This window comes from Coffea arabica, chromosome 1c (assembly GCF_036785885.1).
Source record: "Coffea arabica cultivar ET-39 chromosome 1c, Coffea Arabica ET-39 HiFi, whole genome shotgun sequence".
Lineage (NCBI taxonomy): Eukaryota > Viridiplantae > Streptophyta > Magnoliopsida > Gentianales > Rubiaceae > Coffea > Coffea arabica.
Window position 1 is genome coordinate 39,647,987 of NC_092310.1, and position 17,486 is coordinate 39,665,472.

General features: G+C 34.2%; 2 protein-coding genes and 1 long non-coding RNA gene across 3 annotated transcripts; 2 read left to right on the top strand and 1 right to left on the bottom strand.

The window, feature by feature from the left end:
* The first annotated feature begins 981 nt into the window (after positions 1-981).
* LOC113714011 (uncharacterized) lies at positions 982-3,293 on the top strand. The gene is made up of 8 exons (XM_072048425.1): positions 982-1,246; positions 1,326-1,422; positions 1,522-1,646; positions 1,746-2,052; positions 2,137-2,288; positions 2,392-2,512; positions 2,612-2,840; positions 2,912-3,293. Exons 5-8 carry the CDS (start codon positions 2,194-2,196, stop codon positions 3,052-3,054), a joined length of 588 nt encoding a protein of 195 aa, XP_071904526.1. The 5' UTR covers positions 982-1,246; positions 1,326-1,422; positions 1,522-1,646; positions 1,746-2,052; positions 2,137-2,193; the 3' UTR covers positions 3,055-3,293.
* Positions 3,294-4,679: 1,386 nt separating this feature from the next.
* On the top strand, positions 4,680-5,839 carry LOC113708719 (uncharacterized). Its single transcript, XR_003452630.2, has 3 exons — positions 4,680-4,852; positions 5,309-5,433; positions 5,525-5,839. It is a non-coding gene; the product is annotated as an uncharacterized lncRNA (long non-coding RNA).
* Positions 5,840-7,071: 1,232 nt separating this feature from the next.
* Positions 7,072-16,769, bottom strand: LOC140014505 (phenylacetaldehyde reductase-like). The gene is made up of 6 exons (XM_072065442.1): positions 16,492-16,769; positions 15,549-15,715; positions 12,956-13,147; positions 10,828-10,990; positions 8,998-9,184; positions 7,072-7,485 (listed from the first exon to the last, which is right to left on the bottom strand). The coding sequence occupies exons 1-6, from the start codon at positions 16,595-16,597 to the stop codon at positions 7,329-7,331; spliced, it is 972 nt and encodes a 323-aa protein (XP_071921543.1). The 5' UTR covers positions 16,598-16,769; the 3' UTR covers positions 7,072-7,328.
* Between the last annotated feature and the right edge of the window lie 717 nt (positions 16,770-17,486).

Here is a 17,486-nt window from a genome sequence, read left to right on the forward strand (position 1 = left end):
AAATTGTCCCCTCATTCTTTTGAGAAATCTGAATCCTGTAGAAGGATTATGTAACGGAACACGTCTCATCTGTAGAGAGCTCAGGCAGCATACAATCTGTGCTGAAATAGCTTTTGGCCAGCACCAAGGGAAAAGAATCTTTTTGCCTAAAATTCCTCTTCAAACATCTGATAGTGAAAAGAACGGTCTCCCATTTATAAGAACACAATTTCCTGTTCAGCTTTGCTTTGCCTTAACAATTAACAAATCTCAAGGACAAACTCTTGATTATGTGGGCATTTACCTTCGTGAGCCGGTTTTCTCTCATGGACAGTTGTACGTAGCCTTATCTAGAGCTAAAACATCAGCTGCAGTTAAAATTCTCATTGTGCCTGGAACTTTTGGAGACATTAAAGTTGATTGCTAGACTAGAAATGTTGTATTCCAAGAAATATTTCAGCTAACTCAGCACTGATGTTATTACAGTTTAGGTATATCATACAGATTTGTCCATTCATTATTCTTTGACTAATATGGTACTTTATGGCCATAATAACTTTCTTCTTTTTAAAGAATGATTGTTGCTATATATATAAATCCTTCTGATATCTTTATTCCTTTGTATACATGAAAATGCAGAATGGAAAAGTTATTCACAATAAAAGAAATTATGCCTGAAATGCAAAGTTGGACATGCAAAATCACAGTTCAAGAAAAACAGCAAGTTACTCAATCAATGTCCACTCCAACAAAAAAGCAAAAGTTCATATTTATTGACGCTGAGGTACACAAATTGTTTCGTAGAAAATAATATTGCCTATTGTGCCATCGTTCTTGCAAAAGTATAAACCATGCACTGTGATATGTAATTAAATTCCTCTGTTCCATTATCAAAACGTTATATAAGGATGCTATTGTTTTCTGCATTCCAGTTGTCTGTCTTATTGATGCTATTTGGAAGGTTAGTTTGTGGTAACTTATGTTATAATACAACAGGGATCAAAAGTTGAAGGCATTATTTTCAACAATGACATCCCTAGAATGAGCTCAATCCTTCAAGTTTATAAGAAATACAACATATCCAATGCTGAAGTGAAGCCAATCTTACCAAAATATCAAACTGCTGAAATAACTCATCAGTGGACAATCATGAGCAAAACTGTTATTGAAGAGGTTCTTGATGATGAAGATATAATGCCTGTCAAGTTCAACTATACAAAGTTTACAAATTTGGCACAGTATATGGACGATAAGACTAAATCAGTTGGTATATCTCATTACTTGATCTATGTAAATAGTATGCATATCTCTGCATGAAATATTCAACAAATTTTTCCTTTTTCTAGATGTCCTTGGAATAGTTATTGAAGCATTGGAGAAAAAGGCAATTACTACACACTACAGAGAGTCTATTGTTCAAAAGTTTGTGCTTGTGAATGAAAAGTAAGATGTCCAATTCTCATCTTATATATAACGATCAGTAGTTATAATTTCTCTTATTACATATATCTTATTAAATACTAATTATTTATTTCATAGTAGACTGCAAACTGTTGTACTTTCTATGTGGGATGATTTCATCAAAAATGAAGGAGAACAGATAATTTCTACCATGAACAACTATCCTGTTATTATTGCCCGAAGGATAAAAGTCAACAACTACAATGGTAACTTATAATTTAATGCCTAACCATCATCTGATACATTTATATCCATATATAAGTCTCTCTAACAAATGATCCTGAGTCAATAAGTTTTCTCTGTAGGTGTTTCTTTGTCCACATGGTTTGATTCTGCAATCCTCGTTGATCCTCCAATTCAAGAAGCAAGGGAACTAAAGAATTGGTTTTGATTTATCTCTTCCCTTTCATTATCATTCTTAGCAGTTCATGATTCATGCAATATAATTTATTCTTTACTTCTTTAACCTTATTTTATTATAGGGCAATAAGAAATAGCAAGGAGTTGACAGTTATTCTGGAACAGAAAACTTATACTAGATACAATCCAAAACTTTCATTGAAACCAGATCAAAAGACCACCTTAATTTGCAATGTTAATCCTACCCACAAGGTATAAACATCTTCACTGATAGTTTATTTTACGGTACATTTATTTATCAAACAACATATTCATAGTTTTTACTTCTGAATTTAGAGTACATGGGTCAAAGCACAGTTCAGTTTCCAGCACATATTTCAGAAATACTAGTATATGAGCTGCAAAAAATGTTATCGAGGTACTGCAGCAGCACATGAAGTCATTTTTAGCTGTAATACTTGTAAAGAAAGACATCCTGTTGAACCAAGGTTCATTACTAAAACCAATCTTTTTTTTCAAAAAAGCTTTAAAGTTTACTATCATCATCACTTTTTACACATGCTAAACTTTTATTTACAAACATTTTTGTAGGTGTCGCTTTGATGTGGATTTACGGGATCATACTGGAGTTATCACAGCTTCTATCTTTGGAGAACAAGCTGAACAACTGCTGACGTTCAATGCTCTTGAAATAATGGAACACTTTAAGCAGGTTCATGTTCAACTTATTATTCACTTATCCTAAATCACAAACTGAAACCATATTCTCTGTTTTCTGAAAGCTTTTTCTTAAATCCTTTCTAATTCACAGAACATTGAACTTCCACTTGAAATCATCCACAAAGAACTTGACTCAAAGTGGTTCTTGGTACACATTAAGCCAGTACAAACTCAAGTTGCAGATACAAAGCAGCGATATACAATTATTTATTATTCTGAAATTGCCGATGCTGCTACCCCAATTTCTTCTATCAATGAATCAATCATTCCCTTTCTATCAGTTCATAATCAGGATGGCCCTTCACAGATCACAACTTCAGGTATATAAATATACTTATCACAGATAAATAACCCTTTTTTCTTACTCCAAATTAATCTCATTCTTCTCAAGGCACTGTAACTACTGAAGAAGACAATCCAACTTCAAAGATTCGCGTTTCACTAAATCAAAAGTTTGATCAGGCTGAAGAACCAGAAAAGAATGCATCTCAACTTGAAGGAACTAGCTGCAGCAAGAAGCCAAAACTGAACTAAGTTCTCATGTTCTACAGTTTCTTTTGAAACTTAGGATTGCTACTTTGAAACTAAATTGTTGCTCTATGCTTTTTGTTCAACAATTTATGATTTTAAGAAATCATGGTATTGCTGTTGTGTTTTGTTTAGCAACTTATGATTCCCAAAAATCACAAAATGACTACTACTTAACTATGTTGTTCCTCGTTTCAGAATTACATTTCTTTAAATGTAGACATACTACTTACTTTGGAGCTTTATTTTTACCATCTGTTATATGCAATTGTGTGATTCTTTTACTGCCGTGAACTTGTGTAAAAAAATCACAGGAAAAAAGATGAAATAGCATAAGATAAGAACTTGAGGCGGGAAGGGTATTCCAATATAGCAACCTATATCTCTTGCTAAACTATATATAGAACCCAAATGATGGTCCTGATGCAATCCTGCCAGGCATTTTTATCACCAGAAAGCAGTTTTATGTGTGTCATTTGCTGATAGGCTTCCCAGTTTCCCTAACATGTATATCTTCCTTTAGTTTTGGAATCACAATGTACAATAAGGAAATGACAAAAAGTATCAAACGGAATTTGTTCACAAGTTGGTTCTTGGTATCCTGTGATCTATCATAATGGCTGGGTGTTACTTTTGTAGTTTTAGTTTGCTTTTTTTTTTTTTTTTTTTCTTGTTATGGAGTATTTTGGCTTCAAATAGTGGTGTTTTGCGGCACATTGACCAGGTGTATACCTTCTCCTATTTTGATAAGTTGTTATGCCAATGCCAATGCTTATTTAGAACATATGGCAATATTAACCCGATAGACCAACTTTTCTGATTGCAATTTCCTTGGTTGTAACTTTTTATGTTGTCTGTAATTAAATCACCGGGGACTTGTGTTGCCACGACTTCTTGCTCTTTCTCTGGCCTTACTGTTTTATTGTGCTCCTTAGTGTATTCTGCCTAAGTATCTCTTCTAGAAGTTAAGGGTACCTATTGCAAGCTCTGACTTACTGGATAATGTTTGATTCAACAGTAGAATAAACTCTTTGAAGGGTAACTAGCTAAATAACAGTCGACAAGCAATGTCTGTAATAGTTCCATGGCCATGATGAAGCTGTTTGAAGCTTTTTTTTGAGCCATTTATGATTTCAAGAAATCATAGTATTGCTGTTGTCTTTTCTTCAACAACTTATCATTGCCAGAAATCATAGAATAACCGCTGTTTAACTATACTCTTCCTTGTTTCAAGATTACATAACAATCTTTTCTTCTCCACGTAAAATCCTTTATTTGTCAAATTAAATGTTTTATCTTATCAAAATTGTTTCCATTTATCTTTCTTCTTCAATTTACCTTTCTTACACGTATAAAAATACAGATTTACAAACCAAACCACGTGCTCATTCCTGAATCATTCGCATTTACAACAACGTTATCTCATTTTTATTATTCTGACAACATGCACCAACTACATATTCAACCACCTTCATTAATTATTCCTGTTCTTATTTCAACCATCTTCATTAATTATTCCTGTTCCTATACATTCATTTCGTTAAAAAAAAAAAATTTTCCTAAATTTCTTCATTCTCTATATATACCTATCTTTTCTATCCTAGACTTCCTAACTCTACTCCTATCATACATTCATAACTCCTTCAGATTGAAAATCTTTTATCATTTCTAAACTTTCATCTTTCACTTGAATTTTAAACCTTACTACCAACTACAACAAATCCATACCTTACTTTTCTTCAAAATGGCAAGTACTATTTCACAAAGATGTTGCTTTCTCATCCGATGCAAAAATAGAGGCCAGGTACATTCGTTTTTGCTCAATAGCATACATTTCCAAATTTTTCTCTAATTTACATTTCATCTAAAATATTCTTATCTTAATATCATATGTAGGTTTTACCTCCTCTATTCAAATCATTACTATCTCAACATGGCCGTCACACAATTACCTTCATGCATGGAACAAAACAATGGAATATTACAGTAAATGCTGACTCGTTTGGAGCAGGATGGGATAAATATTGTGAACAAAATATTACTAATGAACATCACATACTATTGCTTCGACATATTGGGAATTTATTTTTTGATGTTATTAATTTTTGTGAATTGCAAATCTCAGCTGGACAGTCCCTCTAACCAACCTTCATCTTCAACAAAATTGTATACATTCATAATACATCTTTATCCTTTCTATTTCATAGTAATGTTCCAATCTTACATTATTTATTCCAACAAAAATATTTCTTATGTGCAGTTCATGCTGATCCGCCAATTCATGAAGAAATAGTGACATCTTCACTTCAACCTCATTTTTCGCAAGATTTATCCACTTCAGTATGCTTCTATCAAAACTTTCACTCAGCCGACCCATATACATTGGTAAAGAATCCTTATTATATTTTCCTTAAATTATTCTCTACCTAACTCATTTCCTTCAACTTAGCTGACTAACTTTTACTTTTTGTATCAGAAAATCCCACGATTTGTTGACTACTTTCTCAATGAACAAAAAACTCCACTTATAGCTCTCAAAACTGGAGATAACATAACAGAAATTGGAATCAAAGGCAAGCGGCTCAAAAAAAATTGGAAAGCTTTCATTCTTCAACATCAACTCCAGCACAATGACGTCCTTATTTTCATTCCAGAATTGAAGACCATCTTTACTATTTTAATATTTAACAGCAATGGGGATGAAAAAATTTTCCCTTGGTACCCTGTATTTCATATCCATTATTATAATTAGCCAATTTATTATTATAATTAGTCATTAACTTTTTGTATCTGTAACATTATTCATGAACTATATTATCCTTATTTATTAATACTCTGTGATTGATCAATAAACATGATTTCATAGATACAAATACTACAAAAAGATAAAAATCAATTACAAATTAAACTTTACATCCAATAACAATTTCCTTTTAATAAACATTTACCTTCTTATCCATCTTAGTAATAATTCACCTACTTCATACATAACTGTCATTTATTTTACCAAAAAATTGTACATTGTAATATGATACCATGCATTTCAAAAGCAAAAAATTTCCACAATATATTTTACCATTATCCACCATTTCGTATCCAATTTATCAAATCATCACCTTCTACTTTATAAATAAAACTTTAGATATAATTCCATATACAGTTTCATATAATTCCATTCTAACATTTTCAGCTATCATATACACCACTCTCCTACATTTACTCCTTTCTTGCTTTTACTTTTCGTTATATGATTTCAGCCTATTTCACTTCCACACTCAACTCTCATCCTCAATGACCAATACAAGACAGGGCATAATTGCATTGATCCACCGCGCGTAGCGCGGTCATGCCCACCTAGTAACAATCTAAGCCTCTACAAACATATAAATTCCAATATCCACAATTCCTTGAGCCGGATGCTACCTCAGTTCTCCCTTACGTTTATCCTCTACTAATTCACATTCGTTTTACCTTTGCCGAAAACAGAGATAATATCCACCGAATGAATTTAATTGCTCAGCAAGTACCTCAAGGCTCAGGCTACCTTTATGGACCATGTGAGCTGTGTACAAGTACATTCAGCAATACATGTTATCAATCACATTAGTCAAAGCTTCATACGCATCCATACATTATTACGTAAAAATGACTTCATGTTAGTGGCATAAAACTTTAAGCGTCCTTTAAACCTTGCTTACACTTTATCCCATGTGATTCATAATTTTCACCAGCTTACCGAGTACTTAACCTAACAATTAAGCCCCACTAGAGGGTTGCTAAGGAGCCTGAACACAACTCACAAAGCCTTGAACAATTTAGACATGGATAAAGTTGAGCTACTTAATGTTCTTAATGATCATATACATATAATATGGATATAATTCAGCACATAAACTTCAATCTTTTATCAATTTGTTACCCTGACATTAATTAGTAAAGCTGCTCCTTGATTTTATAAAGTCTCATCAAATGGCAATTTAGCACACTGACCCCAAATAAGTGAGAGAGAGGTAAGCCACATGATTACGCACCAAAATCTACTCATCATTGCTTTAACCTTGAATTTGAACAAGGAAAAGCAAAAGACATTTCCTTTTCAAATTTCCATGATAGCAAAAAGATGAGTCCTTTATTGTTTCATAGGTAGATCTCTGCCAAATCTCTGTCGAGGCAGATAAGCCAGTCAGACAGACCCGGTTCAAATAGGAGTTTGCAAAACGTATGTTCAATAGGCAATGACACCAATTCTGAAATGTTCCTCATCATGTTTGAGATCATATTCACAGTGCAGCAGAAGAGCCCAGAAAGTTCTTGTCCTTCAAGCTTTCAACTGTTTCCTTGATGCTTTGCTCAAGGGGCGTGAATTCAAGGCCTAAGCTTTTTGCCTTTTCCTTTGAAACCTGGTACGTTGGCACAAATGGCTTGTCGTCAGCACACCTACAAAGATTAGTTTACCAAAGAACATTAGAAGCTCCATAAGAATAATAAATATTGTTGAAAATGGTAAAAATCCAATAAAAGCAAACTGATAGAAATGATAATTTTGGCTTCCTTACTGGTGTTTGACGAGTAAAAATACATCAACAGCAGGTGATGGACAGGAAAACTCATCCATGATTAGACAACAAAAGATTAATTGCAGTAAGCAGAACATTGGAATGAAGTTCATTGATACTCAAATACCCTTTTATAGATTCTTGGACACCCCTACTCGGTTTTTTATTTTTCCAAGCCAAATGACAAGCATATATAGCAGCCAAAATACATAGTAAGGGTGTTCAAGAAGTTAGAAGGGTCGTGAATATCAGTACCCTTAAATGAATGCCTTAATATAAGCCCTGATATTTCAGGTACAGATTGTACGAATAATGGATCTTCTCACAGCAGGATCTGGTAAAGCAGCAAAGGGGAAAGAAAAAACCAGAATTTTTGTGCATAACTTCACATATTATACACGGATCTCACCATTTAGACATGAAATCAAATAAAAGCAGATGAAGATCAGAATTCAGAAAGGTAAAAAGTCTTGTTGCAATGAAGAAAGGTCAAAACTTTCAGGTAAACATTCTTAAAGAGCTGTAATTTGAAGTACACTATCTCAAAAAATTGACACAGTGGTTTGATTTGAATTGATGAAAGCCAACTCTTCAAAAGGCCACCCATTCTGTTCTTGGCCACCCCAAACAATCCCCCTATGTTCAATAACAGATCTTCTACAACTAATGATATTCTCATCCTTATCTACTTTTCTACCTAATCAGGTTGCCAGGATTAGTAGGCTGTCCTTGGTTTAGTAATTGTGGAGCAAAGATTCCAAGAACTAGATCACTATTACAAGGAAAAGGATTCCTTAGTTAAGTACCAACTAAATTAACTATATAGTCAGTATTAACTTTCCCGAAGTAACTTAACCTATTTTTTAATATTTTGTTTTATTTTATTATTTGTTTTAAGCAAGGAAGAATGGCGTTTAAGAAGCAGGGAAGGGTTACGGGATAATTGAACCCAGGTGCTCTAATTCTTACGGTTTCAACCTTAGTCACTTGACCAAGGCCTCCTTGGCAACTTAATCCTATTTCAAATAGGGAAAATTTCAAAATCTTGTGAATTCGACAACATAAACCTTGACCAGAACTTCTAAAACATAATAGAGAACAGCCTATTTTATACAAGCTCTAATCAATAACTAATTTTACTCAGATGATGGAAATTGTATTCTGCAACAAGAGTTTCTTAATATTTATTCTGTCTTCCATCGTCAACAGATGGTATTAATAGGTAATAGCCTCCAGATATGATTTATCCACGTGGCACATCATAATAAATCCTAACAGAAAAATTACAGATGCACATACATGCATGAAGCATTCCAGACATAAATTTATGTTGCAGATGTGAATCCCTACTTGTATATGCATTATCAAGTCTAAATACAGAGCTTAAACTTACTTTTCTGGAAGTTTCACAGAAGGATATAGCGTATGCAAGATCTTCACAACTTCAGAGTAATGTGCCACTCTTTCAACCAGGCAGTATCTTCCACTTGCCGACGGATTTTCAAAAGCTAGTACATGGGCATTAGCAACATCTCTGACATCAACCCAGCCCAATGTTGAATTTGGGAATGTTTCTGCACCTGTATTGAATGTAGAAAATAACAATGAACAAACAACATTTCCATAATATTAAGATATCAAAATAAATTGCATAAACAATTCAATGACACTCAATGCATGAAAATCAGTCTAAGATCACAATACACAATATCTAATGACAGACAAGACAAGTTTCATATCAGCATCTCTTCCTTCTTGTATAAATGAATCTAACCAAGCAAAGAGAGGAAAATACAACGAAAATCATTTTCCATGAGCATAACCACGTCTTTACTGACAACTTATGAGCTGTTTGGTTTGTACTCCACAATTGAAATCAGAATTGGAACCACAAATCTCACTATTAGTATGGTGTTGGTCATTCCCCATTACATATTTGGTTGGAAGTGGAATGAGTTTCGTTCTATCAAAGAGTTAATCAATTCAAAACTCAAGCTATAAGTGGGGAGTCATAGGGGGAAAGATCTAATACTTTCATTCCCATTGATTGATTGCTATAGTGGTCTACCTAGCAACATGTACGGGCATCATTAATTTTGGTACCCATTCCTACCCCTCATAGCCATTTACCGAATACTGCAGTAATAATTCAAAGACTTCAATAGTTGATTAAAAAAGCACCTGGAACTTTAAAACAATGTAAACATCCCTTCAAGCACACTGGATAAAGCTTTCGCAAGACACAAAAATGAATATGTTTGGGAGGTTTTGATCCAGCAAACAAGAACATATATAAATATCAACAAAAGGAGCATATACACATATACAAATACCATCATAGATACACAAACACACAAACAAATAAAATTCTAGTGAACCTCCAAATGACCATGACGTCTACCTTGGCAAAACTCAAGTTCATGACACAGGCAGAGAACTCCTAACAAGCTTTGCAACATGGCAAATTCCATAGCACGTTGCTCCTAAGTACATAGGTAGGCCACCTCACTGGTTTTTTGGCCTTTTTCATTTATTCTCAAGTTCATTTCAATTTTATCAGATACTTAGAAGTTCTATAAAGACTAACATTGTCCCCACCTTATACAATATATCTAATGCATTTGTCATAGCAAGATAAGTGAGTACTAAACTCCTGACCAGTAAATTTTCAGAGCATGGGATGTACCACAACCCCTGGCATACAAGTGAATGCTCAATCAATATTCTGATAAAGCACAAATGAGTATGAATCATTACTGTCCAGAATGTTACTATTAATTCTTTTTGAGCATGTTACCATTAATTCACTTATCTATTCTTTACATACTTTAATTTTAAAGAAATATAAGAAGGTATGTAGTCTACACTATCGATGTCGATGACTAAGTATAGATAAAGTAATGGAAAGTCAAAGGTGCGAGTCAAAAAGGCAAAAACTTAAAAATAAATGCTTATTTGCATGTTCTAAAAACATCTGTCTATGCACCATTTTCATCACCATCAGTAGCTTCACCAGCTCAAAAAACATCAGCTCTAAATTGCTTCCCGTCCACTCAATTTCCCTCAAAAAGCAGAACCAAGGCAAAAAAAAAAAGACAAAAAACAGTCAACAGAGCATCATGCACGACCATGGCCTCAAAAAACAAATAAACATAGATTCAACCAACAAATTATCTCCAAAAATATTAATTGAATTCTCTTTGTTTAATATGAATATCCATACCATTTATTAAGTTCAAGATCGCAGCAGCACTGGTGTTAAGTGTTGGCTGTAATAGAGGCCCAATCACCATAGCTGGGTTTATTGTAACCATGTCAAGACCTTTCTCTTTTACAAACTTGCAGGCAGCATCCTCAGCCAATGTCTTCGAGAGCACATACCATAACTGGAAGAAAAACAATAGGAAAGAATAACATGTTTAACTATGATTGTTAATTCACAAGAATACATGTTCATTTCATAGACTGGCTAACCAACAGTGATCTTATTATGACAATATCAATTAAAAGAGGCATGTACACAAGGACAATTTACTTAAGTGCCATGGGCACATTGTCCCCAAATCTTGTGGAAATATTGATTTTGGTTATGCTGAAATGGAGTTTGTATGGCAGATAGAAATGACACTTGTCTAGAATACTTTTAACATGCCAGTGGGAAAAGATGCTATTACTAGTATAGTATTTGGACACGAAAACAAAATCATGGGAGCTATAAACAATCTAAAATCTCCGCATCAATCCAAAAAGTATCGTTCGACAAACAAAAACTCTATTAGCCATGGAGCTTTTGTTAAATACTATTCCAATTGCTTTTTTATCACCTTCATGCCAAAGAAGGCAATAACACCCCATCCACAAAAAAAGTTCCCCGTGTGAGCCAGTGTCTATCACAGAGAGAGAGGGCATCTCAAGCATCTAAAAGTTTGGCATCACATTCGTGATAACAGCTGAAAAGGAATTCGGAACATAATAGAAGTGGCTTGTCGAGAGCACCAAAAGTTATTTTCCCGAAAGGAATTTATTAAGTATGCATTTTTTATTCATAATTAGCAAACTAAAGTAGAGAAAATAACCCTATCAAGTATAATAAGCTCAAAATCAAATGATGGAAATCCTCAATAGAATTGGATAAGGATCATGCACATATTTGGATTCCAATGGGGGTCATTTAGTTTTACTTATTTCAGGGTCTCGCTGTAGGATTTACAACATTAGTACAAAATTTCTATTAGCTTATGCAATTTGAATTTGTTTACTGCTTTCATCCAGAAACTTTACCTTTTGGATTTCAACAGCTCAGCCTAAGCTAATGACGTGAGCCACAGGGGTTTTGAAATATTTTAGTTGGTTTTAGCTTATCTAGTTCCAAGTTTACCCTTTCCGCAAATTTTTCCTATTCCAAAGTTTGCCATCATATTCTACTCAATTTTCAAAGAAATTCTTCAGGTCATTAATTGTTGTTCATATTGTCCCCAAATTTAACATCATCCAATTCCCAATTTTCGAGGAGCAGAAAGACCATCTGATATATACATGAAGGTATTTTATATTTCCTCCAACCATATGGCCATGTTTCGTTTTCCAGAGTTCCAGAAAACTGCCAAGCATCATAGCTCAAGCGTCATCAATTACCAAATTCCTCGAAATACCCTACTTCTGCTTTCACATAAATATGTTTTGTCTCGAGACTTTTAATTCTTAAGGTTCACAAAAAAAAAAAACTTTCAGTATATTTATACAAAAGTTACAAATGTTAATAGACTAAGTGCAAGTCCAGTGAACTAATCTCTAGTTCAAATGGACAAATGCAAATGTGGAGTAGATATCCTGAAACTTTGACAGAAAGAACATTGAGGTGGCACTGGCCTTAAATGTCTTCAAAAAAATCCATCAGAAGTCAATGAAAACCTAAGGCCTTTGGTAGATGGTAGTTAAAAGCTGAATACATGTTCTATTTCAAACAAATAAATTCTCTAATGTCTACACTCTATAGTGCCCTAATTTCAACTTCTAATACAGCAAATAACAGTACCTGTAACAATTACATTAATGGAATTTTTGCAGTTGATGCATAATGAAGATTTTATGTTCACAAATTTTCAATGGCATTATGATGTCAAATATGTACACCATTTTAAAGACATGCACCTTTTTAAGCATTCACGATTCAAGTATATTATATTCTGGAACCACATCTATATTTTACTCCAAAAGGTATGTAAAACAAAAGTGTTATGGGACACAGTCCAATGGTCTTCAATATATGTGACAGCAGATATTTAGTTAATTTAAGAACATTTAAATTTAGCAATAAAACTCAGACAGAAAGGAAACTAACATTTACAGACCTTGTTTTCTTTGCATAAATCAGGAAGACTCCACCAAGTCTCATCAACCACCACATCAGGAGAACGAGACCTGCCATTGTAGTAAACTGCAGCTACAGAGGATGTCAAAACCACTCTTTTCACAGATGGTGATTTTGCACATGATCCAAGAACATTAAGAGTGCCTTTTAGAGCAGGATCAATCAATTCAGCCTGTCCAAAAAGAATTGCTCTTGGTGACTTACAGAGATAGAAAATTACTCACCTTGGCAAGATGGACTTAATATAAAGTTATTCACTACACATATTTAATATATATATATAACTCACTGTCTTCAATTTCATTGAATACTGCTCATTTCCATGAAGCATGGTTTTCAGGGTTCCTCAGTTATTCAATAAGTCAAATAGAAGGGCGAAATAAAAGGTTCAACAGTGAGGCTCTTTTAAAGAAATTACTGAGCTTCCATGAGGAGATGTGTAAGATTTACACCATTTAAACAATTACTCTCCTAGTTTTTGAGGATAGCCCGTGATTTTGATACCACTTATAATAAGGAGTGCCAATAAAGCCAATACAACCAACAGAGGATTTTCTTTTGGGTTACTAAATAGTAAATTGGTTATTGGACATTGTACAGAAATCAAATATTTGGTTTCACCTCACTGTACGACCCTATCAGATTAATACAGTCAACAAAAACTTGAGAAAAAGAACTTTAAAACTTGTTTCCACCAGAAAGAAACTCTTCAAACATCCATATGCATATGATGTTAATATTTCTTTAACCTGGCACTTCTATTTATTTTCATTTTCACCCCTTCTTGCAGACTCTATGGGTGATTAGTTATGAAAGAGCTTTGGAGCTCCTTTTTTATGCTGTAATCAAATAGCAAGCCCAATCTCCAACACCCATTAGATAACAGTTTCAATCGAAGCCTAAGGTGATCTCCACCATAAGATTTAATTCAATTCAAGATTCCTCTTGCAGAATACCTGTACTCTTAGAACATCAAGACTTTAGCACCCTGAGCCGTTCACAGAAAGACCATCTACTCTTTTTAGAGTCCCTCAAAGAGCCTGAGAACCTTTAACATCTATACCATACATTTCTCTACAATGGATCAACTGTTTCTACTTTCTTGTTTCAAAGAGACTGCACAAACTAGACCACTGTAAATGCTGTTTAGTAAAATTTGAAGGAAAGCATCTCGAGTATTTTCTTTTGTAACATAAGTAGGATAGTGGTTTCTCTTTCCCAAAATGTAGAATAAAGGAGATTATTGGCAATAATAGTTAACACAATCTAAGCCATAACAAAAATTTGAATTAGCTCAAAAATTTATGCATCAGAGAGCATAGAGTAGAATGAACCCATACTGCAATAGATGCAACATATGAGTAATTTCAAATGTTTAAATAGACAAAGATTGGAGATACTCTAGAACTATACAAAATGTAAAAGAAAACAAGGAAAATACTACTGTAGCAAAAACTTGACCAGCTTTTGTTGGACTACAGAATTTTTAAGACTAAACATCAATCTTGAACTCTTGTAAGTCACTGGAATTATAATGTTAAAATGGTCATAAACCTGTGTAAAGGGATTCCAAGATAACTTTCAAATCTTTTAAACTAAAGAAAAATGAAACCTGAGAAGAATTAAGCAAAATGGCAAGCATTTAATGCACAACTGCCTGCACATGTTAACACTTCTTCTTTTTGGGCAGGTAAGCCTATTGGATTACTAGATTCAGTTATTTTATAGCTGATAGCACCTGCATATTGCATCTATCAGCTTACTTACTGAAGTTTGCAAATAATGACAAGAAAGAAGCTTAGAAACCATACACAAATGGGTGCTCAAACATACTAAAGTCACATATACGCTAAGCAGTTAACTACTAATAAGCCACTGAAAGATTATCAAAAACCATTTAACATATGCTAAAGTAATTATTGGAGCTATCTATAGTTTCTTTTACATTTCTATTTATCTAAAACCCATTTATACTTACTAAAGCAATTGTTGAATCCAACCACAGTTTCTTTTACATTCTTTTAGGCAACAAATGAAGTCAATTAGAAACAGTGCACTAAAGCTTTCTCATTTATCATTACTATGTAAGAGAAACCTGCGAAGCATGCAGAGACATATAAAGATTTAAATGATAGAAAGAAATTTTTACCATATAAATGGAATTTAAGTTAAACCATGAGAAGAAAATCTATATCCACAAGCTAAATAGTACTGCTTATGTAGCAATTGGTCAAAAAGCATCTTCTGTGGCTCAAGTAGTAACTACTTTCCAGGAAAGGGGAACAATGGAATACACCAAAATCTATATCCACAAGCTAAATAGTACTGCTTATGTAGCAATTGGTCAAAAAGCATCTTCTGTGGCTCAAGTAGTAACTACTTTCCAGGAAAGGGGAACAATGGAATACACCATTGTGGTAGCCGAAATGGCAGATTCCCCGGCTACATTACAATATCTCACTCCTTATACAGGAGCAGCTATGGCCTTCGTGTCTTACCTTCGCCTCGAAGAAAGAGTATTGAAATGAAGGAGGTGAATATTCAAATAAGAGAAAAGGAATTGTTCAAGGAACCTGAGGATCAGTGACTGAATGGTAGAAAGGAGATGCTGTATGAAAAACGCCATCGCACCCATGAATTGCAGCATCAAAAGAACCTTCTTCCAGTAGGTTAGCTTTGAACAACTGAAGTCTCTCAGCTCCATCAAGCGCAAGCAAGTGTCCTACCTTCTTTGGATCATCTACATGATTCAGATAAATTAAAACAAAGCTCAAAATAAAGTACTAAGCTGAGAAGCAATATATCTTTCTACAGGATTGTAATATTATAAAATTACAGGACTAGATGATGACCCTGACATGATTAGAAAGAGGCAGTAAGCATTGACAAGATTCAACAACCAAATGGCCGAGAAAAGCATAATAGTTTTGGAAAATTGATTGCGTCAAGAGTAATTAACATCATGCAGGACACTTGCTGCCAGTAGCAGATGCTATACGGAGACAAAAAGAGATATATTGCTTCCTTACGAATTTAATATATTGCTTCCTATACATTCATTTATTTTCTTTCGCTTGGGGGAGGGAGGAGGGAGGCAGCTGAAGTTGGAAACCACCAAAAAAAAAAAAAATTTGCATCAAATCACATGCTATTCATCAATCCTGAAATTTCTAAACCTAGTCTTCTTTCTCTTATCATCATAAAAGCCCTTTTCTCTTCACACGTGAATATGAAAACCTGTTAATTCAGAATCCTCAATCTCCAAATGTCATCAACAAATTCTCCCCATCAGGAAAACGGAAATTGCACAACAAAATCAAGCAATAATAATCACAATCCCAATAGTCCACAAAATTAGAGCCCCCCAAAACCAACCTGCGTATCTTATGATTGTCACGACCCATATCCTACAATTGCAGTTTCACAGACCACAAAAGCAAAAAAAAAAAAAAATGGTAAAACATTGTATTCAAAACAGAAAAAAAAAAAATTAAAGGGTTTGGAAGAAATACTGACTGAGGTCACGAACAGATGCCTTGACAGTGTAACCACGCTGGAGCAAGAACTTGACAATCCATGATGCTATGTAACCCGAAGCCCCTGTTACACACACTGTCTTCATTGTTTTCACCTTTTGTGTCAGTGCAGACTGTAGACGTTATCCTTCGCTAAAAATAACCAATAAAATTGTCTCTAATAACTGTCCGTGCTCTTGTTCCGAATTCAGAAGGCCTTAATAGTTGGAGCAAGCCTTTAACAAAACACAATTCTGAACAATTTATTTTTCGAATAGAATGTAATTTTAAGTGAATTATTTATAAAATTTAGTAATAGAAATACAATTACTATATATGAAACTTATATAAATAATAATAAAATGTCACATCTAAAAATTAGATGTACAAAAAATTTATATAAAATTATAAAATATTAAAAAAAAATGTTACGGACTATTTAGGGACGGTGGTTGATCTGGCAAGTCCCTGCCCGTTCCCTCTAAATTCGATCAAGCACCGTACTATGAGATCAGGACAGAGAATTGAATCTTGAATGGCGGGCTCCTGAAAAGTTGGTAGATTATTGGCAAATACTCGGTCTATGACCCCACCCATGGACCTGCGATTCTAAATTAGCCACGTCACCCGCTTTACTAGGACAATTTTTTTTTTTTAGTTGGGTATGAAAGAGACTAGGACACTCTTTGCTGGCTTGTTTATCAAAAAGGGGGGGAAAGACCAGCTTTGAAACTTGGAACCAGCGGTGCCATTCATTTTCAAAGTTCAAATTATTTAGACAATCTAAAGTAGAATTCTGCAAAGGCATCAAAGTACTGAAGTAGGAAGATGATATCCTCCTTAGGAGAACTAAAGTCATCAAATGGGGGTTTTGATGTGGCAATTGCGGCTGACCCAGTCACTGCCAGTAGGAAAAAAGGCTCATCTATTCCAGCGCCTACTTTGCCAAAATTTCGGGAGAAAAAGGGATGATTTTCATGTCGGGATCAAAATGTT

Bases quoted from the DNA above. Each gene is read 5' to 3' on its own strand.
- LOC113714011 (XM_072048425.1), top strand. From the start codon at position 2,194: ATGAGCTGCAAAAAATGTTATCGAGGTACTGCAGCAGCACATGAAGTC. The intron at 2,289-2,391 runs GTTCATTACTAA...ACATTTTTGTAG, and splicing joins AGACATCCTGTTGAACCAAG to GTGTCGCTTTGATGTGGATT. The intron at 2,513-2,611 runs GTTCATGTTCAA...TCTAATTCACAG, and splicing joins TAATGGAACACTTTAAGCAG to AACATTGAACTTCCACTTGA.
- LOC140014505 (XM_072065442.1), bottom strand. From the start codon at position 16,597: ATGAAGACAGTGTGTGTAACAGGGGCTTCGGGTTACATAGCATCATGG. The intron at 15,716-16,491 runs GTCAGTATTTCT...TGAATCATGTAG, and splicing joins GGCATCTGTTCGTGACCTCA to ATGATCCAAAGAAGGTAGGA. The intron at 13,148-15,548 runs GTTCCTTGAACA...CTTTTTGGACAG, and splicing joins ATTCAGTCACTGATCCTCAG to GCTGAATTGATTGATCCTGC.